Source organism: Nycticebus coucang, chromosome 13, assembly GCF_027406575.1.
Source record: "Nycticebus coucang isolate mNycCou1 chromosome 13, mNycCou1.pri, whole genome shotgun sequence".
Taxonomy (NCBI): domain Eukaryota; kingdom Metazoa; phylum Chordata; class Mammalia; order Primates; family Lorisidae; genus Nycticebus; species Nycticebus coucang.
In genome coordinates this window covers 12,414,091-12,439,251 of record NC_069792.1, presented here as the reverse complement: position 1 = coordinate 12,439,251, position 25,161 = coordinate 12,414,091, and the positions used below count along the sequence as shown (strand labels likewise).

General features: G+C 39.8%; 1 protein-coding gene across 7 annotated transcripts in view; it reads left to right on the top strand.

The window, feature by feature from the left end:
• The window catches only part of ASPH (aspartate beta-hydroxylase), a 230,019-nt gene that overhangs the window by 53,306 nt on the left and 151,552 nt on the right, over window positions 1-25,161 (top strand). For 3 of the 7 annotated variants that reach the window (XM_053558390.1, XM_053558391.1, XM_053558392.1), the window contains 6 exons: window positions 15,499-15,588; window positions 17,894-17,968; window positions 21,523-21,654; window positions 23,672-23,728; window positions 24,206-24,253; window positions 24,855-24,887. In XM_053558390.1, the coding sequence (XP_053414365.1) occupies window positions 15,499-15,588; window positions 17,894-17,968; window positions 21,523-21,654; window positions 23,672-23,728; window positions 24,206-24,253; window positions 24,855-24,887 (435 nt within the window). Of the gene's footprint in view, window positions 1-1,923; window positions 4,661-15,498; window positions 15,589-17,893; window positions 17,969-21,522; window positions 21,655-23,671; window positions 23,729-24,205; window positions 24,254-24,854; window positions 24,888-25,161 lie in introns of those variants that run through there. The other 4 variants (XM_053558393.1, XM_053558394.1, XM_053558395.1 and 1 more) reach the window with 3 other exon arrangements.

The following is a 25,161-nucleotide window of genomic DNA, read 5'->3' as shown; positions in this document are numbered from 1 at the left end:
TAGAGCACAGTAAAAGCTGGGTATAATAGTTTTCATTAAAATGAAAACTTAGGTGTATAATATGGAGCACTGCATTACATTGGGATAGAATTTGCTGTTTTGTATTTTATTTCACTAAAAATGGTTAGAACTGTGAACTGTTGTGCATAGACTAACAGCTGGACATCGCTGCTGTACTTTACATCCCGTGCTTTTTCCTGCTCACATGTGGAGTCATGTCCCTTGTGGGGAGGGGCATGGGGGGTGCACGAGGGTCTTTACAAACTTGTGAAATGCTGTCAGTCTTCTATTCAAATCCTTGGCATATTGTTTGTGGTTCACTTGTGGAGGAAATAGGAACAGACGAGACTTCTATTGTGTGATTTGCAGGGTTTTGTGATTTGTATTTTATCATTAGGAAGTTTTCATGTTTTAACCTTTTATCTCTCCTGAATAATCCCTGGGAAGGAAACAATTTTCACTGTTTTATTTTTATATAAATAATGATGAAATAAATGGCTAATAACATGTACTTTTATTTCTTGGTCTAGGCAGGCAAATTAAACATTAGAGATTTGATTTTTTACAAGCAGTTTGCAGAACATGATCTTACAGCATTGCACACATTTTCCTCTTCTGCAATGCCGTTATCTCTGTTGGCATAGATACGCTGTCTGTGCTATAGCAAACCTCTTGCAAACTTGAGGTCTAACTAAGTAAAGTAGAAGAAAGACTCAGAGGGTGTTTCTGAATGAATACTAGTCTGTTTTCTTACCAGATTTTAATAAGATTTTCAGGAAGAACTGAAGAATTTCCTGGTTCATCACCAGGAGGTTCAACTAATGGAGACAACTTATCTGATATTTTTGCTGGTTAATCACAATTTTATTAGACTACTTAGACAGATACAACACCATAAATCCAATGCTTGGGTTGAACATTAGTTTGGGCTGTGTATGTTTTACGTGATTTTGATGGGTGAAAACATCATCTACATTTCATTATATTAAAGAAATCTTTCAGTTTCTTTCTTGCTACTTAAATGCTACATTATACAGTAAATGCCTTATCTTATGATGTCGTAATGAGAGTGTAAACAGGTGAAATTCAGAGCTTTTCTTAACTGCTCTGTTAAGCTTTTATGTAAAGCAAGTTGAAAGCAATATCTTCTATTAGATTTGAAAAAGCTGTATACTCCATTTAATTGCCCTGTCTTATCTATGAACATGAAAGACATTATGTTGGCTTGATTGGCTCTGTATAAATTAACAGGGAAACATACTTAAAGGAATACTGATTTCATCATGACAGACAGAAACAGAAAAAAATTCTAATTTGTCACTTTAAATACTACAGATAATGATTTTAAAATTTCATACAGATGAAAATTATCTTTTGCATAGTTAGCTAAAAAAATTAAATTATTCAATTTTTATTTGCACGTATTTGGTTTAAAGGAATGTAAGCAAATGTTTTTTATGGACACAGTGTTTTGTTTGAGCTCAAATGTTTTAATTATCTTTACACATAAACTTACAAGTTATGAAAAATTTATTCTTGCATTGCCAATGTTCCTTTAATTATGACATTGTAGTCGTGAAGTACGAATCATTAACACTTTGTGTGAAGTACTGTACCTTTCCATATGCACTTGTTTTTGCAACGTAGCATGTTAATCTTTTAAGAGAAGTCTTACCATATTTCCAGCTGGAGAAATGTGGCAAGCTTCTAGCATTTCTTTTGTAGTTGGTATTTTATAGAGGATTGCATCTATTTTTAGCTGACTTACATACAAGTAAATTATAGTAACATTTCGAATAGACATTTCCTGTGTGGGGGGGAGAGGAATAAAAAAAAAATAACACCTTTTCACTAACTTGCTGTTCTATGAATTAAGAGATGCTGTCAATAAACATTTTTTCCTTTGATTGGAAAACCTGAAAGTTAAAGAACTCACTAAAGAAGAGCTCAAGAAGGAAAAAGAGAAGTCCGAATCAAGGAAGGAAAGTAAGATTGAAGAGGGAAGAAAGGGGAAGAAAGAAAAAGAGACTGACCGGAAGGATAAGAAAATCCCTGCTGCAGATATATCCAGGAAAGAGACTCTTAAGGGGAAAAAGGACAGAGAAAAAGAGAGAGTGGACCCAGATAAAACTGCTAAACCCAAGGAAAATAGGAAAAAATCAGCAAGTACGCAGGATATTCCCAGTAAAATGGCATCCCGAGACAGAGACGATGAAAGGGGCCGTAGGAGTTCTACCAGACAGATGCACTTAGCAAAGGGAAGTAACCAGAAAAGAAAGAACTGAAAAGCTCAGACATCGGCACCCCAGGAAAGGGTCATGTTCTAGTTTGTGAATTGCTGCTAACGGGCAGAGAAAGGTTAATATTGCCCTGGTTGGAGAAATGTATAAATTAGCCATTGAGTATTTTACTGGTGCTCAGCAATTAAATTTGGAATTTAATATACAGTCTCATGCTTCTAAGTTTAAAAGATGAAGCTTCAGGACAAACATCATAAAATGTGATGTAATAACTTCTGTTTTATTAACTTATTGCTCGTGTCAGACATGTGTAGTATGAAGTATAATGAATTTATTAATGTATTAAATACTTCCATTGGAGTTAAATAAAAATATCAAGATTTTAAATAGTGTTTCTGTGCACTTTCAAGTGTGCTAAATGCTAGGAGATTTCTCAGTTTGCCCTCTGCTCTCTTCCCTCCTTCCCCTTCCTGCTTCCCTGTTTTCCTCTTACGTGGGCACCTCCCTGGGCTCCTGTGCTGCCTCCCTACCCGCATCTGTCAGGGGCCATCCCTTTCTCAGGCTCCTCCCAGGTTCCCCATCTCTCCTCCCGCAGTCTTTGACTTTCTCCTTTTCCTTCCTCCTCACCCCTGCATGCCCCTCCCTCCTGACCTCTCCTCAGCCACCCCTCCCTTCCTTTCCAGCCAGTCTCCAAGCTGTGCCTTTCCTTCTCCTGTCTGACAATTACTTAGCACCCACTGGGTGCCAGCGACACTGCTCTGGGAACTCTGGATATAGCCATAAATAAAAAGTTATGTTTAAGAAGAACACTTGTACTTATGATATCTTTATTGTCTTGGAATGGTTATAGAAAGGTTTTAATTAATTAATTAATTTATTTATTTTGCAGTGTTTGGCCGGGGCCGGGTTTGAACCCACCACCTCCGGCATACGGGGCCAGCGCCCTTCTCCTTTGAGCCACAGGCGCCACCCAGAATGGTTTTAATTATTTCAAATTAGGATGGCCTTTCATTTTATTTCACATGGTTTTTCGGTTATTTTGGTTGAATGGCATGTATTTTTCATATTTGATTGTGTTATAGTCGTTTACTATTTCTGAGGAATCGCAAAGATCAGAATTTAGTTCCTGGGAAAACATTTAATAAAATAAAATTTCAGGGAGAAATACTGTACATTTGTACGGACCATTATCCTGTTCTGCACGTGAAGTTTTAAAATCTCTAATAGTGACCACTGTGAAATGCGGTTAGTTAATGAGAAGAGAAGATTGACCTGATTATTTATAAAGTCATGTTTATAGCTAATATAAATATGTGAAACTTTATAACAAACAGGTTTTTAATGAATAAAGATAAATAAAACTTTATGTCAAACAGTTCTAAAAATCATTGTTTGAATCAAAAGTGCTGCCACAAAGATTTCATTTTTTAAAAAACAATTCTTCACTTTTCCTATGAAGAGATTAAAAAAATAGGGATTTTAAACCTAATTAAAGACATTTCAACTCAGAAATGAATAAACTTAGTTGTAAATATTTCTAAAAAGTATTCAGCACCTTTTCCTTACGTGCTAGTACTTTTTACTCTTTAAAATCAATCACTTAGACATTTAGTTAACAAATATTCCCACTGATAAAATTATACAGCAAGGGAGAATCCTAGAGCGTATTATATCTGATGTCCCTAATCTAATCCTTTTGTTTTATTGATTAAAAACTAAGACCCAAAGTAATTTTAACATGTGATACCTTGGAGTGTTATATCTATATTAGACAGAATTTTTTGTTTTTATAGATTACTAGAACAGAAAACCTTAAAGGGGATTTTATGGCTCTTTTGGTTGGCAGGGGGCACTGGCTCCGGGGGAACAGACCCAGGTGCACCTGTCGTCTGAACTCTGCCGCTTACCGCCTCCCTTGCCGATTTCTGGTCTCTGCTGGTTTCTGCCTGGCTTTATTCTATGTGCTAATCCCAAGGATCAAGCTGGCCCTTGGCAGGCTTGGACCCAGCTTTCTAGTTTTCCAGCCTCAGTGCAGAGGCAGTTTTCTGTGATGGTTCTGGAAGAAAAGTCCCTGGGATAATTCTCATCAGCCTGGCTGACCTGATAAAAATCTGTGACTTTTTGCAGGTGGGGATGGGTTAATCTTCCCAGGCTCCATCTTGTGCACAAAGGTTTGGGGTGGGGATTGAGGGAGTCTCACCCACACCCTGTGACATGTTGGGGAGGCTCTGACTGAGAACTGGACAAATAAGAAGCAAAACCGATGTCACCGCACACCACAGACTTCACAAGGTTTTCAAGATGTATCCAAATGTTAGAGCTTGGTGCTGAGATAAATGGAATGATTTTTAAAAATTTACATCACAAGAATGGAGAAGCATGAATCCTGTGTACTCAATTTTGATATGAGGACAATTAATGACAATTAATGTTATTTTTTTTTGGGGGGGGAGGAAAAGCAGAGAGAGGGAAGGAGGGAGAGGGGTGGGGCCTTGGTGTATGCCACACCTTCTGGGGGCAAGACATGATTGCAAGAGGGACTTTACCTTGCAATCAGTGTAACCTGGCTTATTGTACCCTCAATGAATCCCCAACAATAAAAAAAAAAAAGATTTCACAACAATTAAAAAAAAATTTGTGTACAAAATTTTAGGTGCTACTTTGTCTACAGATGATTTGTTCTCTCGTAGAAGAGCAGAGAATTATAATTTTTACCTTGGTTTTTGAAGTTCATGACTAGGGGGCAGAAAATACATAAATGCTACATTCTAAGCAAATGAGTGAAAACATTTTAAAATAACCTAATCAGCATACAGATGAAAGCCATGTCTGTTGCTGTTTATTAAAGTACTTTGAAATGGTTCTATCATGGATTTTTCTTTCTTTTCTTTATTATAGATTTACTTTATTTATAGGCATTGTCAGCAATTTTTGAGAGCAGAGAGGATATCTCCTTAAAGAACTGTTCTTTTGTTTCCCTTTGTCTTTTTTTTTGAGACAGAGTCACTTTGTTGCCCTCAGTAGAGTGCTGTTGTGTCACAGCTCACAGCAACCTCAAACTTCTGAGCTCAAGTGATTCTCTTGCCTCTACCTCCCAAGTAGCTAGGACTACAGACGTCCTCCGCCACAAGGCTGGCTTTTTTTTTTTTTTTAATTGCAGTTGTCATTGTTGTTTAGCAGAACCCGCCTGCCTCCCTGTAAGTGGCCGGCGCCCTACTGAGCTACAGGCCCGGAGCCATATCAGTGATTTTTCCTTTGACTATTAGCTCAAGAATTAAAACAGCTGCTAAAGCATTTAAAGGTATTGGGGAGTGCCTGTGGACTGGGTCTTGCTTTATTTTCTTCCTTTTATTTTCTTTCTTTTTATCCTGCCACCTTTTTTCTTACCCTTTCTGTCCTTCAGGAAAGGAAAGCTTCAACTGAATTGTATTGAAGTTGAGGTCACACTTTATACAACTGCATTAACATTTAACATTCAATTAAAAACTGTACATGATTAGCTTTTCATCATGATTAAGAGGGTAAAATTATGCTTGTGCTCTTAATTTTATACTTTTTCTTCAGTAGGAAGTTATTTCTATGTTTTCAACTTCACATTATTTTCTAAAGGGTATTAAAACCAGAAAAAGGCTTACTAGGTCAGCTAAATACAGGTACAAAAATTTCATAATATTAAGTAGTTGGGAGTCAGAAGTTTTAGGGCGAACCTGAAAAGTGAAAATTAAATATTAAGAATGTAAGTTTATTTTTTTATGCCCTTAACAATGTTTTGACTTGCATTATTGCATTATGTCGTGATACTTAAGGGTTTTTTTAATGATGTTATTGGGATAATTTTAAGCTTTTTGTGATAGTATTTCACATTTGACTAACAGTCTTATTATTTATTTACTTATTTAGACAGAGTCTCACTCTGTCTCCTTGGGTAGAGTGCTATGGCATCATAGTTCATAGTAACCTCAAAGTCTTGGGCTCCAGTGATCCTCCACAGTCATCCTGAAAATGGTCAGTTCTACAAAACTATTTGAGTGCCTGTCAATTTTGCCAAGGATCTTTTTCTGTTCTTTAGCATTCGGATTACTGACTTTTGAAGTACTTATATCATTATTGATTTTTTCCTTCATTTTTATGACATTAACTTCAAGGTTTCATTTCTTAATGTATGTGAATTTTAGTTTTTCCTAACATCAATTGTTAGGAAACCTTTCTGTATTTTAACAAGATTTCCAGTTTTACTTCATGTGTACAGATGATCCTATCAGCATTTCACAATGGGAGAGAGAAAAGAAATAAACACAAGTCACTGAGTTGCTCTGCGAGGACTGCTTAAGTCGGTTCTGTAAGTGTATTGTGAACTGTCAAGCTGCTCAACTTTGTAAACGCGGAAGTTCTCATAATGATTACTTAGGTAATAAAGACTCCCTATAGACATTAAAAGACAGAGAGTAAAATTATGATTTCTAAACTTTAAATGTTTCAAGTTAACCATGAGGCCGTTGTACGTGAAATGAGCAAGGTAACTGTGGCCGTGTCTCTTGACTTTGGGTTCCTCCTCCTGTCTCAGCTGCTGCTTCTCCTTTTAATGCCTATTGGTAATAATTCTCAAATTGATTACTGAGAATATTTTGCTGTAAAATGCATCTTGGAAATGGTTGTTTTCCTCGTTTGTAAATTGGAGATAATAACCCGTCCCTCAAGGTGGCTGTGCTGATGTTGTGTGTAGTAGATAAGCAGCCCCACACCTTTGGGCACCCAATTCACTTTGTCTTTGGGAGAATAATGCTAATAGCTCAACAAAGACCTATCAGGCAGTGGTTAAAAATTTAGAAGCACTGAAACTATGATTCTTACTCATTTTATCAGTACTTTGTGAGATAAATCCTAAGTTCTTTATTCTTTGTAATGAATATGTGTTTGTGAAATGATACACTGGATCCTGACTTGTTCAACTGAGATTATTGAAAGGACAGATGAAAATAATTATAAATGTTACACACGTGTAAAGCCATAACAATGCTTGAACATGAAAAAACAAGATACAAAATATAAAGATTAGAAAAAAGTTATGAAGTAAACTATAGTCTTAAGTGTATGGTCCGTTGAAAAGTTTAGTAATTTCATTGTGAAAAACATATTTATAGGTTTATTTTGTATTCAGAACACATTTTCCCATAGGCATGATTTTATGGCTTTTAGAGATTTTCTACTTTGGTCCACAGAGATCTATTTCATCCTTAATATCCAGTTCTACAAGTGTCATGGTAACTGTCTTTCCATTTGTTATTTTTCCACAGGCTATTAGAAACATACTAAATTTTACTTCGAAATTTTCTTTAGAATTCTTTTGGTTATGCTCATGGTGTTAAATCTATTCCAATTAGTTTACATGACAAAAGTCACTGATAGCTTTCCATAATTATAAAGCCCAAAGGTAGTTTTTTATTTCTTTTGTTATGCTGAATATAAGTGCTCAAAGTTCTCAATCTCTTTTTTGTCTCTGGGCTCCAGGAATGTGGGCTTCCTTCTCAGACACTTTTCATATGCTCATCTTTGACCGTAAACCTCCTGGGGTGGGAGGTAAGAAAGCTGTGATTGGCAGCTGGGCCACGTGAGTGAATGTCCACTCTTAAAATTGTTGTTGGGCAAAGGATTCTCTAAAAGTAAATGGGCTAAAAAAAAAAAAAAAAATTGGGTAAAGGAGAAACAGTTTTCCCAACTGTGTGCTTTTTCCAGAAGGAGGAACAGGTCCAGCGTGAGCTAACACAGTGAATGTTGGTACCCTTCTCTCCACCCACACCGAGGGCAGGCAGGTGATGGGGTTGGTTTCCCCTACCACGCTCCATCCCATTACTACCTCTGCCTCTACCCAAATACAGAGTTCCATGGGATGGGCCAAAATGGATGATTATTTCAGAATAGGAAGTTGTGGGGTGTAGAGAGATCTCATCCCAACTCTTGGTCAGCAATAATGTTAGACAATTGGAAGAAGATAAGAGAATATTGGCATAATGAAAAATACTACCCTGTACTTACCAGGTTGGGTTTATTCTGTGGAGCTGTCTTTATTTCCCCCCCACTCTAACTAGAGAGAAAGTTTTTGTTACTAGGAAATTAAAGGGTGAGTATTATGTAGTAGACCCACAGGGTCATTCTCATGAAAATTGTTTGCGTTAATCTGAACAAATTCTTGATAACAATGTCCGATCTCTTATCCTTCCTCCTCCGTTTGCCTAAGGTTATAATCACATGGTCAAGATGTTTGTTGCTGGTTTGGCTGTCATGTTTACCTACAAATCAGTTTCTGCAAGAGCTCTGTAAGCCCTGCATAGTTGTGAGTCATCCCGTTCTATTTTCTTTGTTCTGTCACACGTCGCTTGATCTCACTTTATGTGTCTATTTACGGCTCCATGTTGAGTCAGGTGTAAGTCTGGCTCAGGGTCTGCCTCTCCTTTACATCTTGCCTGAAATGTTACTTCTCTCATCCTAAGAGATTAGAGGGGCTCATTTTGGTAATTTTATAAACACCCACAAGCTGTGTCTACAGTTCTCATTTATTGACTCATTCAACAAATACTCCCAAGAATCTGCAGCGTGCCAGGGGCTGGATGAGGCACTGGAGGTGGAGGGGACAGAGGGGGCTCTGGTCCCTGCATTGAAATGCTAGGAAACAAACAGGGGCCGAGGGAGAAGGGGATGACACTTGAGCTGTTGTCTGCACTGCTCAGTATTTCCTCTGCCTAGGAAGTACACCTGCCCTGTGTGGTGGCTGCCTCTGCCTCCTCTAAGGACCAGCCCAGGCATTGGGACTACACCCAGCTGTCTCGGACCCTCTGAGGTGTCTGGACTCTGTGTGCCTATTTATCCCACTCATCCCCTTGCCTCATCCCAGGACTTCACTGCTAGACTATGATTTGTCCCCAATACCTCACCTAGGAACTGACCTTAGGCATTCAGTGGTTGCTTACTAAAGGGTGAATGCACAAACAGATCACTTACAAATATTTCACGTCTGTATATACTGTTGAAGAATATCAGGAAGAAGAAAAATGTTTTGCTTTTTTAAAAAAGAAAAGCCCAGAAGATGCCTCTAATTGCAGTGTGTTTTAACTACCTTGGAAGTTGCCTATACTGTGTTTATATGGCTGTGTATGTGTGTATACAAAAGGGGGTATGTAAATATATTTCTTTATAAGAAATAAAGGAACACATAGGTTGTTGCAAAAGTGTATATTTCTTGAATTTAAATCTTCATTTAGTTCTTAAAACCCTTCTAAAGGGTATCTGGAGTTGGAGCAGTGTAATGTCAAGGTGGAATCCATGTGGCCCCACTGTGCTATGTCCCCTGTCCTTCAACTGTGTTTGCAGGATGTTAACATGAGTCGTCCTGCAGTGTTTAATGTTTTTGTGACTATGTCTTCTTTGCAAAATCTGTCTGGCATCGTGTAAAGATTATTGGAATCTAGAATGGCTTTTTTTATTATTATTAAATCATAGCTGTGTACAATAATGTGATCATGGGACACCATACACTGGTTTTATGCACAGTTTGATGCATTTTCATCACACTGGTTGACAAAGCCTTCCTGGCATTTTCTTAGTTATTGTGTTAAGACAATTATATTCTACATTTACTGAGTTTCACATGTATCCTTGTAAGATGCACCGCAGGTGTAATCCCACCAATCACCCTCCCTCTGCCCATCCTCCCCCCTCCTTCTCCTCCCTCTACCCTGTCCCCATATTCTTAGGTTATAACTGGGTTATAGCTTTCATATGAAAGCCATAAATCAGTTTCATAGCAGGGCTGAGGCTAGGTACATTGGATACTTTTTCTTCCATTCTTGAGATACTTTACTAAGAAGAATATGTTCCAGCTCCGTCCATATAAACATGAAAGAGGTAAAGTCTCTATCTTTCTTTAAGGCTGCATAATATTCCATGGTGTACATATACCACAGTTTATTAATCCATTCGTGGATCGATGAGCACTTGAGCTTTTTCCATGACTTAGCAATTATGAATTGGGCTTCAATAAACATTCTGGCACAAATATCTTTGTTATAATGTGATTTTTGGTCTTCTGGGTATATACCTAGTAGAGGAATTATAGGATTGAATGGCAGATCTATTTTTAGATCTCTAAGTGTTCTCCAAACATCTTTCCAAAAGGAATGTATTAATTTGCATTCCCACCAACAGTGTAGAAGTGTTCCCTTTTCTCCACATCCACGCCAACATCTCTGGTCTTGGGATTTTGTGATATGGGCTAATCTTACTGGAGTTAGATGATATCTCAAAGTAGTTTTGATTTGCATTTCTCTGATGATTAAGGATGATGAGCATTTTTTTGTATGTCTGTAGGCCGTGCACCTGTCTTCTTCAGAGAAGTTTCTCTTCAAGTCCCTTGCCCAGCCTGTGATGGGATCACTTGTTCTTTTCTTGCTTATACGTTTGAGTTCTTTGTGGATCTTATTATACAGGTTGGCCATAAAGTTCGCATGCAATTTCAATTTGCACACGAACTTTGTGGCCACCCTGCATATCAGGGAGCAGCAGTTAGTTCAAGATAGTCTAGAGTTGTGGTAAGGTCTGTGACTTTTGCTGGTATACTGAATAAGATCTGGATTCACTTTTTACATATAACAGAAACAACAAGGATTAGCATGGACAATTAGTATATGTGCATTTCTGGTGTATTATGTCCCAAGATATTTCTCCATTTTTACATACCTGTTAGTCTTATTCTCGGGATGTATTGTTGTATGCTGCTAGGCCACTTGCAATTAAAGCAGTAGCAATCCAGAACACTTAGGCTTTGCACTTGACTGTGGCTGGATTAACCTGGATTGGTAAGACCAAAATTTTCATCAGTCTGTACCATTGACCATGAACTCTGTCCTCAAGCAATCCTTCTGCCGTGGCTTCCTGAAGTGCTGGGATTGTAGGAGTGAGTCACCACACCCAGCCCCAGTCTGTATACCATTGAATTAGTAAGCCAAACATTAAAAAGCTAATTTTTAAAAATTTGTAGTTTTTGATGGGCTAGGTATATGAAATCCCATGAAGCAAAATAAATTTGAAATTCTCTTCCAGAATTTGTTGAGGGAGCAGCTTGCTTATCACTCATAGGAGAAATCAATTTTTCAGCTCTCATGATCCAGTGTCCCAGACCTTCCTGCTGCTCGTCCCCTGCTCAGTCTTCTCTTACTGCATGGGTGACCCGGCTCCGCCCCACACCAGATATGTTCCTAGATGAGGAAATTTGTATTGTCACATCCCCGTAATGTTTTAGAGACTGCATACATCATTAGGGGTCCTGTGAGATTATACCATCTTTTTTCTGTGTTTTTAAATGTTTAGATGTGTTTAGGTACAGAAGTCCTCGCCATGGTGGTACAGTCACCTGCAGGAACGCACCGTTGAGGTGTGTAGCCCAGGAGCAGTGGGTTCTAGCACATGCCTGGGCATGTAGCAGGCCGTGCCGTCTAGATTTGTGTGAATACATCCAATAATGTTCACACATGACAGAGTTACCTAAGGACACATTGCGGTACACATACCTTTTGACACATTTCCCTGAATGGATCCCTGTTGTTAAGGGACCTTGACTGCACACACTGTTCCAGTCACCTGGAGCGCTCTTCCCCAGTGTAATTTACATGGCCTCATGCCTTCTGTCCAGAAGTCTGTCCAAACGTTGTCAGTGAGTCCTTCCCTTCCCAATTGTGAATAGCTGTTCCCATTCCGTGCCACCCTCCCTGGCCCATTTATTCCTCATACCATTTATTCTCATCCCATATACTCTACGTAGCATGTATTTATTTTTTAAATTGTTCTGTCCTTGGAAGGAGAGAGTGTTGTATATTCATTTACTGTAGAGCAGTGCCTTGCATTAACAGGTGCTAAATAAATAATGAACGAACATGCAATTGAGAAAGTTTACAACTGCGACAGACTTAAGGAAGTACGATGATTCTTTCCCATTATGGTCAGGGGGAGCTGGGCAGCAGTGAATAAAGAAAGCTTGGTGGGAGGCGCCTGTGGCTCAAAGGACTAGGGCGCCAGCCCTATGTGCGGAGGTGGTGGGTTAAAACCCAGCCCCGGCCAGAAACTGCCAAAAAAAGAGAAAGCTTGGGTATCTGTGTCAGTTATATTTACTATGAGTGATTGATTTAAAGTACTAATTTCATTCACTTTTTAAGGTTCTAACTGAAATTGGAAGGACAATCATAGTTATTGAATGCAATTTTTATTAAATTTTTGAATTTAAGGAACTAAAAACAGATGTGTTTTAAGGAAAAGCCTAAGTTATTTTCTGAATCATGTCATGACCATTGCATAGACTTGCGTTGCTCATTCAGCCCCAGACAATGGCTCTGAGGCAGCTGTGGTCATCTTGTTCCTCCCACCAACTTAGGAGTGGAAGTGGGTCCTGACTATTAAAACTGAAAGGGAAGACTGCTGGGAAGTTTAAGGACGATTTTCTCAAGCCTAGGAATGAAGCAGAACTAGAGGTGATCCTTTTGCTTTGGACATCATCTCGTTTGAAAGAGAAGCTTACAGTGAGGGGAGCCCTGGTTGCCCACGGATGAAGCCAGGCTGGGAGCCAGCCAGCCTGCCTCTCTGCATCCTGTTTAGTTAGATAATCAATCTCCTTTTTGCTCAAGCCATTTGTAAAGTTGGGGTTTTGTTAAATGCTGCCCTAGGAACATAAAAACTAATATATCTCATTTTGTAACATAATTTTGAACATTTCTTGACTGCTACATTTTTGCCATTTGTATCTCAAAATAAATTTGGTTTGAAAACCTTTTCCTTGACTGTGAATTGGCCTTATGTGTATTTTTTTCCTTATTTAATTTTTGTTTGTCTTTTACCTCACCTGTTAAAACCGAAGTGAGTTTGGGTAGCAAACAGTTTTTTTTTTTTTTAAACACCAGAATAAAATCTCGTAGGGACATTCTTCTATATGGGTTGGTAAAGCAATTCTAGTTAAGTGTTTATAAGGTGATAAGGGTCTGGGGAAGGCGATGTACTAAAATGATCCTCAGCTTGTTTGAAGCCCATGGTATTGTTTATTTCCGTGCTGGTTTTGCCTTTGAAATGGCTACGACCAAGTATTAAGTGCATAATTCAGCTGCCACTTTGGACAGAAAAAAAAAAAAATAACTGCTCAATATTTTCTGCTGTTACCGGCTTTTGTTTTTATGTTTTTCTATATTTTGCAATTTCAATTTTGGAGACAGAATTCCAAGTTGCTTTAAAGAAAGCTGACTTTTAGGGGCACTGCATTCTGAATATTGGTATACTAGTAGTTCACAAACACTTTGGCATTAGAATTTGTTTTTCCAAATGAAACTGTTCTCAAAACATAAAAGTTTGGGGCATTTCAAATCTTTATTGTTTGACAGGAAAAGATTTCATTGCTTACTTAACCACGGAGCACAGTTTGAAAGCCTATAATGTGCAGCGTTAATGAAGAATGACCCTGTGATTTTTTTATTCAAACTGAGATACTTTTGAGAGTGAAGTAATTATTCCAGGACAATGGGCATAAATTGGAACTGTCCCAGGCAAACTAGGCCTGTGGTACTAAAATGGTAGATGCTAGAGCAGAGATTTGGGTCTCTGGTAAACGGTAGCAGAGAAACTGGTGTGAGTGAGTCCCCTTTCCCACATCTCCAACCCACACCCTTCCAGTGGGATGAGGAAGCCTGGCCCTGGAGGGAACCTCTGCCCCCAGGGGGACTAGCAGAGCAGTCACACCACTGGGGTGTTCAGCCTTCCAGCAGGTGTTTATTGAGCAATTGTTATGAGCCCGATGTTGGCAAAGGTGCCCAGAGTGCAAAGGCAAATGACTTGATTCTACAGATGTATTCATTCAGCAGAACTTGGCAATTAATGGTTCCATACCACTAACCATGGAGGGATGTCAGAGTCAGGGCAGCCCTGACTTTGAATTTGAAGTTCAATGACTTTTATTAGGCCTTCATCCCTCCCTTCACTCCCCAAACTGAACTACAGTGAGGAGGACCTGAGGTCCCTTGAGAACCTGTCTTAGAGGTACAGGTCACGAAGGTGTGGACCACAAGCGTGTGTGTCGGTGTGGGGTGTACTAGGGCTGGGTCTTGTGTGGCAGTAGTGCTGGAAATAGTAGCTGGAGGGGCTACAAATGATGTGAGGGCCCGATGTGTCCCTGTCTGTGTCTTTTTAAGATTTGGGAGACTCTTTTAAAGAATGTGGGAGTATGTTTTTGTCAGTAAGAGAAAACTGAGACATAGAAAAGGGAATGAAAAGTAAAAAGAATTTTAAAACAAGCGTAAAAGACATTGGGATGGGAATTTTTCAGACACAGTAGTGCACTGTAAGAAGAGTGGTACGAGGCGCTGAAGATGAGCCAACGGCGTCTGTCCTCTGCCGAGGCCTTTCCACCGAGGCGGCTGCCATGCCGGGCACCTCCCTGCAGGGAGGACCAGGGCTCCTGGCAACTCTGAGAAGAGCCTCCGATTTGTCAGCAGGAATCTCAGACTCTTGGCTCTAGCTTAGTTTTCTAAATAGTTTTACTTAATTGATGTTCTGTTTTAATGTTTTCCGTACAAAATATCAAAGAACTGAATATAATGGATTTTAGGCTTGCATGGACTTCAGAGTCAGTTTTCACGTTAAATTACCCCAATACCTTATCTTCTTTAGGACTTAACAAAACGCAAAGGAACTTCTATTCCCCGCCCAACATCTTTTAGCTGTTTATAAAACAGTATGATTATTAGTGTTATCTTTTGAAGATTACAAATAGTGAGTTACATATGATTTCTTATTTTTAAGTGTTTCTTGTTTTTCAAGAAGAAAAAATAATTATATATAAATCAAAATTTGGAACATACCTGATTAACAGAAAGCTTCCTGCGCTTAGTTATCTCACTGCTGAATCGAAACTTCAGGACTTAGGAAGAAGAACTTTAACTCACTGAAGGTCTTTTGGTAAGTTTAGGCCTGACAGTATTTCTGAGATTCATAAACATTTAAACAACAATGTTCCGTTTTATTTTTAAGTGAAAGGTTAACTGAGAAACAAAGAGAAAGTAAAGACCCATGTGAGGTTAGAGAGGATGCTCTTCTTCCACTTGTAGGCCTGTAATACCGGAAACTGTGCCTTACTTGCACTTTGAATTAAATGTTTGAGAATAATACTTTTCCTGGTTTTATATATTTTAAAAAAACCCAAAACTTAAGTTAACTCTGTGAATAAAAAATGCAGGACTTAAGGAAAGATCTGCTTCAGAGCCCACAGTCCCACCAGAAGCGGAGCCAGACGCTGAGCTGGAGGAGCAGGCTCCTGTGGGGGCAGGTGAGTTGTCCTCGTCCTTACATCCCACTGGGATGTGCCCTCTGACACCTGTTCCCTTCTTCAGTTCACAAAATCATATTTTACCTAGAAATTTGTTTCACATTGTTCGTGGAATAACTGCTTTTTCTTCTGAAATCTTATAGTCAACATTTTTTTTAATGAAAAATTGTACAGGATAATTTTAATTTTTAAGAGCACAAGAGTCTTAGGCATGGATTTGGCGTTTGTCCAAGACCACACAGTTTGACACATCATGAACTGAGTGTTAGTTTCTGGATTCCAATTCCAGCACGACGCTACATGTTACATGAAAGTAAAAATACACACATGTTATACACTAGTGTTGTCATCGTTTCCCACATGATTTAATAGAGTAGATCTAGTGAGGTCTCCATCCTTTTAATGTGAGGGTCTCCTGTCCGCATCAGAGACTGCCCAGCCCTCCCTGTGATCCTCTGTGAAGCCCGTCTCGCACCTGCGTAGATTCACAGGTCAAATATCTCCACAGTTACCAGAGGGCCTATGACCCTTAAGGATGGACAGTCCTGAAATATTTTAATAAATGAATAAATTAAATTTTAATCCATCACTACAATCATTTCTTATTTATGGTATGTTATTTATTAGGAAGTTCTGTTTAGCTGCTGCACATTTTTTCTGACACAGCTCTCGAGAACTCTGGTTTCTTTGCCCCACCTAGTGGAAGTGTTCGGTATAGCACTGCGCATTTACTGATTTACTGCCACTTAAGTGTGGGGTGCGGGCTGAACTTTACGCGGGTTTTATCCTTGTGTACTGATGAAGAATATTTTATAATTCTCCTTCTTTTTAAGATAAATAAATTTTCTGAGTTTTGTTCAGTTAATAAGCCTAGAAGAAGTTACCGTCTCTCATTCCTGAAGGATTGCTATAATCATACCATGGCTCAAGAGCAAGCAATAAATTTAGTTTTTATAGTTTAAATGTATATTTGCATTTACTACCTCAAATTTTACTTTATTCTAAAAAAAATACATTCATTCGTTAATCCATTGCAGTCTGGCTTCTGCCTTCACCAGCCCTCTCCGGGGAAGAGGAATAGTGTTGACAAACTCACGGGAAGTTGGAATGGCGTGGTGTGCTCACTGAGGCCCCAGCCAGTGCTGGTGGCAGATGATTCTGGAGGTTCACTTGTGGAGGTCTTATATTGTCTTCCAAGTAGGCGAAGGAATCTGCTAAAGCAGGCGTCCTCAAACTTTTTAAACAGGGGGCCTATTCACTGTCCCTCAGACCGTTGGAGGGCTGAACTATAGTTTAAAAAAAAAAAAAAACTATGAAAAAATTCCTATGCACACTGCACATATCTTATTTTGAAGTAAAAAAAAAAAAAAAAAAAACAGGACCAAATACAATTCACACAGCTTCATGTGGCCCGCGGGCCGCAGTTTGAGGATGCCTGCGCTAAAGGGTTAGACAGAAGAGCAGAGTGCACCGCCCCACTGCACTCTGTGCCAGAGGGCATCAAATCGAGGCACCGGGCCTAGTTCTCTTTGGATGGTGCTTTTAGTAGTTGTGAAACTGGGCATCCTCTGAGGAAGCTGACACAGGCATTGTGAGAGGATACGGGGAGTATGAGACTGGCTTGTGAAATACAAACATCTATAAAAATAAAATAAAAATAAAAAAAGTCAGATGAGGTTCTCCAAAGCTGAAAGGATTGTCCGTTATGATGTAGGGTCTTGTACTCATGGACAACATGTGGGAGTGGTCAGCTAACTCCGGGCACCCTCAGTCCCCTCACCAGCAAGGATGTCCTTTCTCCTGTCAGGAAAGACGCTGAGTGAGCTTCCCAGCTTTTATCTATAGCTCCCAGTACTTCTCTATATGAAGGTGTTGTCACTTTATTCTACCATTAATCTAAACTTAATAGAAACTGAAGTCATTTTGCTTTTTTGTGAGGCTTTTATTTAAAATAAAAATCTGAGCCTGAATTAGTTTTCTCCCTTTAAAAATCTTACTGAAAGTCTCTTAACCTTTAATACCTGCTGAAAAAATAAAACCAATTTTAAACAGCTATCATGGTAAACTGATATAAAAAGAATGTGTAATTATAGGGCGGTGCCTGTGGTTCAAAGGAGTAAGGCGCCAGCCTCATATGCTGGAGGTGGTAGGTTCAAACCCAGCCCCGGCCAAAAAAAAAAAAAGCATAATTACTTAGCCAGATACGTTTATTTTAATGTATATGCACAAATGCCATATTTGAGTGTTAGAGTTTGACATTAATGTTTGAATTTTTCTGTTTAGTTATGTTTTGTAATTATTTTAGAACCCAAGAATATTGAAGATGAAATAAACGAACAAATTCAGCCCCTTCTCCATGAAACGGTACACAGAGAACATGGTATGAATTAAAATCTATTGTTTTGTCATGAATTACTTAAATATGATTTTGACATTATTTTAAAATTTACATGTCAATTGGCTGTTTGGATTATTTAAAAAAAACTTTTTAAAGTTATTAGGGGCAAGTATTACTTTTGAAGTAGCCCTGTACACACTTTATTTTATCCCCCCGCCCCACTGTGAGGGAATGTAACTGCGTACAGCTTAGAGGGAAAGGGTAGGAATAAATGAGAATGAATGAATGGAAAGCAGTGATCCATCAAGAATAGATGGAAAAAACAAGAGAGGAGAAAATAGGACACCGGCAAGCTGTGGTGGTGTATCCAAGGCTGTCATCCGCCCTCAGATTGCACTCATACTTGGCTAGCCACCAAAACAAAAGCAGAGACGCTTCCAATACTGTAGGTTATGTTAGCAGACAGGAAAAAGCATGAAAATGGTAGCATTTTCCAAGCACTTAGACCTAAATAATTCCTTACGGGAGCTCTATGTAGGGGATACTAAATGATAGTTCAGAAACCACTGCATTAGTATATTGTAAGGCTGCTGCTTAAGGCATCCCTTTATAAAAACAGCAGGACCCCCAAATGTGGCTCGTGAAGAGCTTGGTAAGGGGAGGAGCACTGTGGTATCCTATTACTCCGTGGTTCAATGTGGTCCAAAGTTAGCACAAGGAAAAAAAAAGTGGTGAGAACAAACAACTTCCTGTCATTTAAACTGGGTTTTGCCGATGCTGGGCAGGTAGAAGCCTGTGGCCTTTGTTACAGCTTCTTTTCACCTGCTCCTATTTTGCACCTAGGAGCAAGCACAGGCACCGCTTGCCTCCAGCTTTTTTTTCCCCCTCTAACTTTAACCTAAGGAAGATGCAGCCTAAATAAATGATTTCCATATGACAGGGTAGGAGGAGTAATGCGGAAACACAGGATTTTAGGAGTAGAAGAGGCTTCCCGGAAGAAATGGTATCTTCTCTTAGTAGAAATCCATTGGGCCACACTTGTGGGTGAGTGTTTTAAGTAGAGGGCATAGCGCAGAGGCAAGAGTGGATCTAAAAGTATTTCAGGGTTGTACAGGGAATGTGTAGGAGAAGGCGTGGGGATGACGGGAAGGCGGCCCCTGGGGAGGGTGCTCAGGAAGGCTGTGTATTCCTGTCCGCAGCACGGGAAGTGCGCAGGAGGGAGGCAGGACTGTGCCCAAGTGAGTCGAGAGGGTGACCAAACTCAGTTTGGCCCACGGTGGGCTGGACGGGAGTAGGAAGACCTGGGGACACTTAGGTGGGCAGATGGGTGGAGGAGGGAAGGATGGAGTCGGGTACCACATTCCTCGCGACAGCCCTCTTCTGGGACCTGCTCTTTTCTTTACTGAGACTTTTTCCTTAAGAAATCGCATATGTGGTCTGTGGCTTTAAATATTATTTATATGCTAGCAACTTCTGGATATATGGCTGCAGCCCCGATCACTCATCTGAACTCCAGGATTATCCAGCTATGAGACATTTCCATTTGGATGTCTTACGAGCGTCTCACACTTAAAATATGCTTCGCGCAGAACTCGTGATTCTTTCCTACCTCACAGCTCCTCCTCTCCCCACACCGCTGAAAGATTCCTAGTCTTGTCTGCTATGTTTTAGTTAATGGCTTCCCTTCCCACTGAGTTGCATAAGCTAAAAGCTCAGGAGTTTCCCTTGTTTTCTCCACTTCTCCCCTCCTGTATCTAATCCATCAGGAAGTCCTGTGGGCGTCGCCACCAGGGCACACCCTGCCCTCTGGGCCTGGCTGTCGCACCCGCCTGGCTCGCCCTGTTTGCACCCTTGCTCCTCTGTGACCGGCCAGCTGTGCATCGGGTTGTAGACTGTTTCTCCTGTCTCCTGCTGTCTCTAGCCACTGGCCCTGTCCCTTTTCCTTGAAGTGGCCCAGCCTACCCCTGCCTGTGGCAGCCCTGCCCCTGGGGTATCTTTTGCCGAGCACGTGTTTCCCTCCCCCACCCGATCTTCACATCTCCTCAGGACGTGGCTCCCTGCCTCACGACAGTACATCCCAGGAAGGAATTCGGTCCCGTATCTGCCACGGCTCTAGCAAAATATACCAGTTCCTCGTGTATCAAAGTGGGATGGTGTGACTGGCAGCTGCAGAGCACTTGGCAATGTCTAGTTAACCTCGGGAAGTTCTCTTCCTACCAGGCTGTCCAAAGTGGCTTGGAAGGCTTGGCTGGTTTCCCTTCTGAAAATAGGGACATCTCCATTGATCGGAGAGCTAAATCCTGCTTAGGTGAAAATTTACAAATTGCAAGGATAGAATGAAAACAGAATAAGGAAAGAAGGAGATAATGAGAAGAAAAAGAGTAGTAACATTTGCAACAGGAATTAGAACTGGTGATTGGTTTGCTGAGTAGCAGAAAATCTGAAATGAGGAAAAACAGCATAGCAAGCTGTCAGGAGAAGACAGAAACAAATTGTTACTATTGACATTAATGGGTCTGTCTGTCTCGGTAACACCTGAGCGTATGGCCACGCCACACTAAAGGCTCAGGGATGACCGAAGTTTTCTGCTGTTTGGGGGTGGAATTAGGAATTCAGCAGCAGTGGAAATAGCATTGTTGTTACCACTGTAATGATAATAACACCTAAGTTCTTATTATGGGCCACTTATTTTTAATCTTCATAATGGTGTTATGAATAGACACTTGTTTTTCCTATTTTATGAAAGAGAAGTCTTAAGCAGAGAGTAGTGAAGTATTTCGCCCATAGTCACACAGCTGGTGTGCACAAGCATAAGAAGAGCTCAAATTCAGAACTGAGCATTCTGTGCCCCACACTCCTGATGGCTGTGTGGTTTGCACAGCACTTCCAGCTAATTCAAGCTCTTTAGTCAGAGTGTTGTATGTAGGAGCCACACTCAATTATCGGGGTAATTGTTACGCGCAATCACAATCTAAACCGTATCATAGTGGAATAATGTGGCATGTCCGACATGTACAGAAAAGAACTAGACCAGCTTAGTGTGTCACAGAAGCCGGTCTCATAATTCAAATCCTGAAAATAGTGTTCGGATGCACTGTGTCACAAGTGTATCTGTCACCTAGTATGTGATGTATACAGGCGGCAGCTGCTCTGTGCTAAAGAACATTTGACTAGTCCTTCAAAGTTGTTACGTGGAACGTTACGTGAATTCTTAGTAAATGGTCATTGTGTGACCTTTTCTCTGATCCAGTGTTTATTGATGAGCCAAAGGTAATAATTATGAATTTTTCTGTTCATATATCAGGTACTTACTGAGTCCTTCCTATGGCTAGGCAGGCCATGTATTGGGCACACACAGAGAACCAATAAGCCCCTGCCCTTGGTGAGTTCACGTTCCACTGAGAGGAGACCCCCGCCCCTTAAGCAGATTAGCACTTGGCCACAGTGAGAGAAAAAGGCTTGCGTGGACAGCAGCAGCCGCAGTGGCCCAGAGGATGGGCGGAGAGTGCCCAGCAGCCCTTCTCAGGGGATTGTGTGTCTGAGGTCGTCTGTGGCCAGTGGCCTCACTGTAGACTGGTGTTGCTTTGTTGCCACAGTTGAAGGAGAGGACCTGCAGCAAGAAGACGGTGCCCCGGTGGGAGAACCACACCTGGAGGATGACCGCTTCCTCACGGCCCCTGACGTACACGATAAATCTGAGACCCTGGAACCTGAAACATTTCATGAAGGTGGACACGTTTTTTTCGTTTGTTTGTTTCAAAATGAAAAAAAAAAAGATGATTTATAATTATGTAAGTTTATCTTAATCCTCTTTAAAACTACTATTTATGTAATTTTTTAAAAAGTCAAAGCTTTACAGCTTCCTTTAAAGTGTTTCCCCCCCAAAGTAAATAGACATCCTGATTTTGATTCAAAGCACTTTTAAGTAGTAAGGGAAATTCAAAATATGTAAATTTCTAAGGAAAAGTAAGTTTAATAAACTGTACTGTGTTCCCTTTTCTGAGTTGGTATTTGTTATGTGAAATCCAAACTGATGAAATATTTGATAATCTAACACAGGTTCTTGTTTTGATCTGAACTCTGTAACTACTATGGGTAGAACACCATTCTTAGTTTCTATACCAAGCACCAGCAAACTATTTCTGTAAATGGTTAGATAGCAACGTTTTAGGCTTTCTGGGCCAGACAAGCCTCTGTTATAACTCCTCCATTCTGCTACTAGCCCAGAAACCACCAGGGCCAAGGCCTAAATGGGTCAATATGGCTTTTTTAAAGCATAAAAGTAATGAAAAAGTAAATTTTGTCTGTTTCTCACCGCAATTAATATAGAAAGAATTTACTTTAGAAGCAGGCAGCTCCTAATTTATTAGATGGTGTATTTCCAAAAGCTTCTTCTATCTGTGCTTTTTTGAAAGGCGTGGATATGAGCTCTCTAGAAAACAGGAATACAGGTCTAGAAAATAGACCATTGTAGTGAAGTGTGGACCGGAGAGCAGCACTTTTCCTGGCCCAGCCTTTGTCACTGTGCTCCTCCGTATGAATCATCCTCTGTCTTCAGCCCAGGGTGTGGTGTTTGTCATCCTGTGGGATTATTGAGGGGAGCGGGTATGAGACTGTGTGAGACATTTCAGAGTGCAGTTCTAGTGAAAGAGGAAATGTGAAGTAGACAGTTAATATGTCTGTGTTTCATTTTAACAGTTATTCATTTTAAAATAAAGTTAATCATAAGCACAGATTCAGAATACACATACACAAAATCTGTACACCATTTATAAAAGTAGTGATGTCAGTCTAATTTTGCTTTTTCAGAAACTGAGGACAGTTTTCATGTGGAAGAGCCAAGCGAGCTCGAATTTAACACTGTCCTTCTTAACTACAATGACATCATCATGCGGTTATATATGGAATATTATCTAATTTATTAATAACAATACATTTTAAATCCATCAACATATCCCATGATATATAAATAATAATTTTATTAGATATCATATGGCATGTATCTTGCGAATATAGGTTTTGTGTTTTGAAGCCTATCGCTTGAGGATAAATTCCCAGTAAAGGAATTAGGAATAACCTTAAGTTACAAGGTTTGGTGGCCCTCGGTTTCAAAGTCAATGCAATATCAAAACTGGGTTGTGCCATGTGTGATGCAGCTGGAAGGTATGGCCACACTATGGATGGACACATCATCTGTCAGTAACCTGGTGGTGTTGGCTAGTTGTTCTTCCAGTGTTGGAACAGGTCATTCTTCCCATGCTTGAGGACCACAAGGGACTGTTATCTGGTATTTAGAACCCATGTGGTTTTAGTGCTATGTCTGTGTAGCACCCCGGAGTACGCCGGGGCAGGCCAGGTGAGGTCACTCTGCAGCGGTGTTTGTGGGGTGGGCAGGGAGGTTCAGATTCACCTGTTCTGCTCTCTTTCTGTCTCTCTGCCTCTCTCGTTTTTATTTGCTGACTGCAGTTGAATCTACGTAAACTAAATGAGAATATAGCTTTACTATCTTGTGGTTAGGCTGAGAACCCATTAATGATGAGGACCGCCTTATTCATCTTTGTATCCGGCATTCAGCAAAGTTAATACTTATTTATTTGTTCCATGAATGAACATGTTCGAACATCCTTAGGATTTGATTTCACATTTCTGTCATTACTGGAAATTGTGTTTTTCTGGTTTTTATTATCACATGTAATCTTTATTTGGGACACATTGGTAATTTCCTAATTATTTCCTAACTTACAGATTCACAGGACTACCATCAGGATTTGGAAGAGAAGACATATGAACAGGAAGCTCCAGGTTTGTGAATATAAAAATATTGATATGTGTTTCAGTTTGAGACAGTGGTCAAGGTCATGAAACACAGGGTTAACGATTCACTCTGATAAAAACACAGATTGCTTTATGCTTAAAATCATTTTTGATTGCCGAGATGTTTATAGAATTTCTGAATATAGATTATATTATGTCGGGAAAGGAGGAGAAATCACTATTGGGGCTTTTGTCCTTGTAGATAATTTGGGAAGTGAAGAGATAGGCTGACACAGCGGAGTTAGGCTGAGTGAATGTCCTCGTTCTGCGCTCTGTCTTTTCTTACGTTTGTGACTTAGCAAATTAGGGAACATTATTCAGCTTAAATTTCGTTAAATGATAATGACAGTACATGCCGTACAAGGTTGCAATGATGAGAATTAACTTGCGAATCTTTTATAGTGGCGTCTGGTAACGTGTTTGGTTTTTTTCATTTTTGGCAAAGGTGTGTTTTTGTCATTTTAGATTCCAGTGAACCATTAGTAGCTGATGGAAGATTGCAGCACGACGAAGGTATTAAATGAATGTTTTCATCAGATTTTTTTTTTTTTTTTGCAGTTTTTGGCCGGGGCTGGATTTGATCCTGCCACCTCCAGCGTATGGGGCCAGCGCCCTACTCCTTGAGCCATAGGGGCCGCCCATGTTTTCATCAGATTTTAAATGTCACTTAAAATGTTACCTTGCTGTGCTGTGTTTACATGGGGATTTTTCTTTTAAAGGGGTCAAAGAAGTAATTTTAAAATCTAATGCATGACACTTTGTCTTGTAACCACATTAGACTATTGAAAGAACATGAGGCCTTCATATTTCATCTTGTCTACTAACACCTCCATAACAAAACATGATGTTAAATCCTAATTCTACTTTTGTGTGTTTTAATCTGGGCTAATTTGGGGAATTTTTTTTTTAAGAATAATTCGCCTGCCCTTTTCTCGAGTTGCTTTTGAGAGGAGGCATTCATTACTGACCGTGCAGACATTATTGTTTAGAGGAATAGAATTCTGTGTTTGAGAGGACTTCATTGTCATCATTGTTTTCCAGCTAAGCAGTTACACAGAATGACTCATTTAATACTTGTTTTTTTTCCTCTCTCTTTTTTTTTTTTTTTTTGCAGATGGTGTAACATACCAAGACTATGATGAAAAAGGTTTGAAAATGCTTCTTAACCTTAAGCCACCTACTTGTTTCAAAATATGCCATAGTTTGACTGTTTTACAAAGATAATTTTGTTTTAAGCTATAACTATGTCTTAAAATTTCCAAGTGAATGGTAGTTTTCAAAGAATTCCCTGGGGGAGATTGTTTGCCAATTCCAGCAGTTCTACTGGTGACTAAATAATTTCTTAAATTCCTTACAAATCATTCAGGAAAGCTGATCTCATTGTTTCCTAGTTCTCTCTCTCTCTCTCTTCTCTCTCTCTC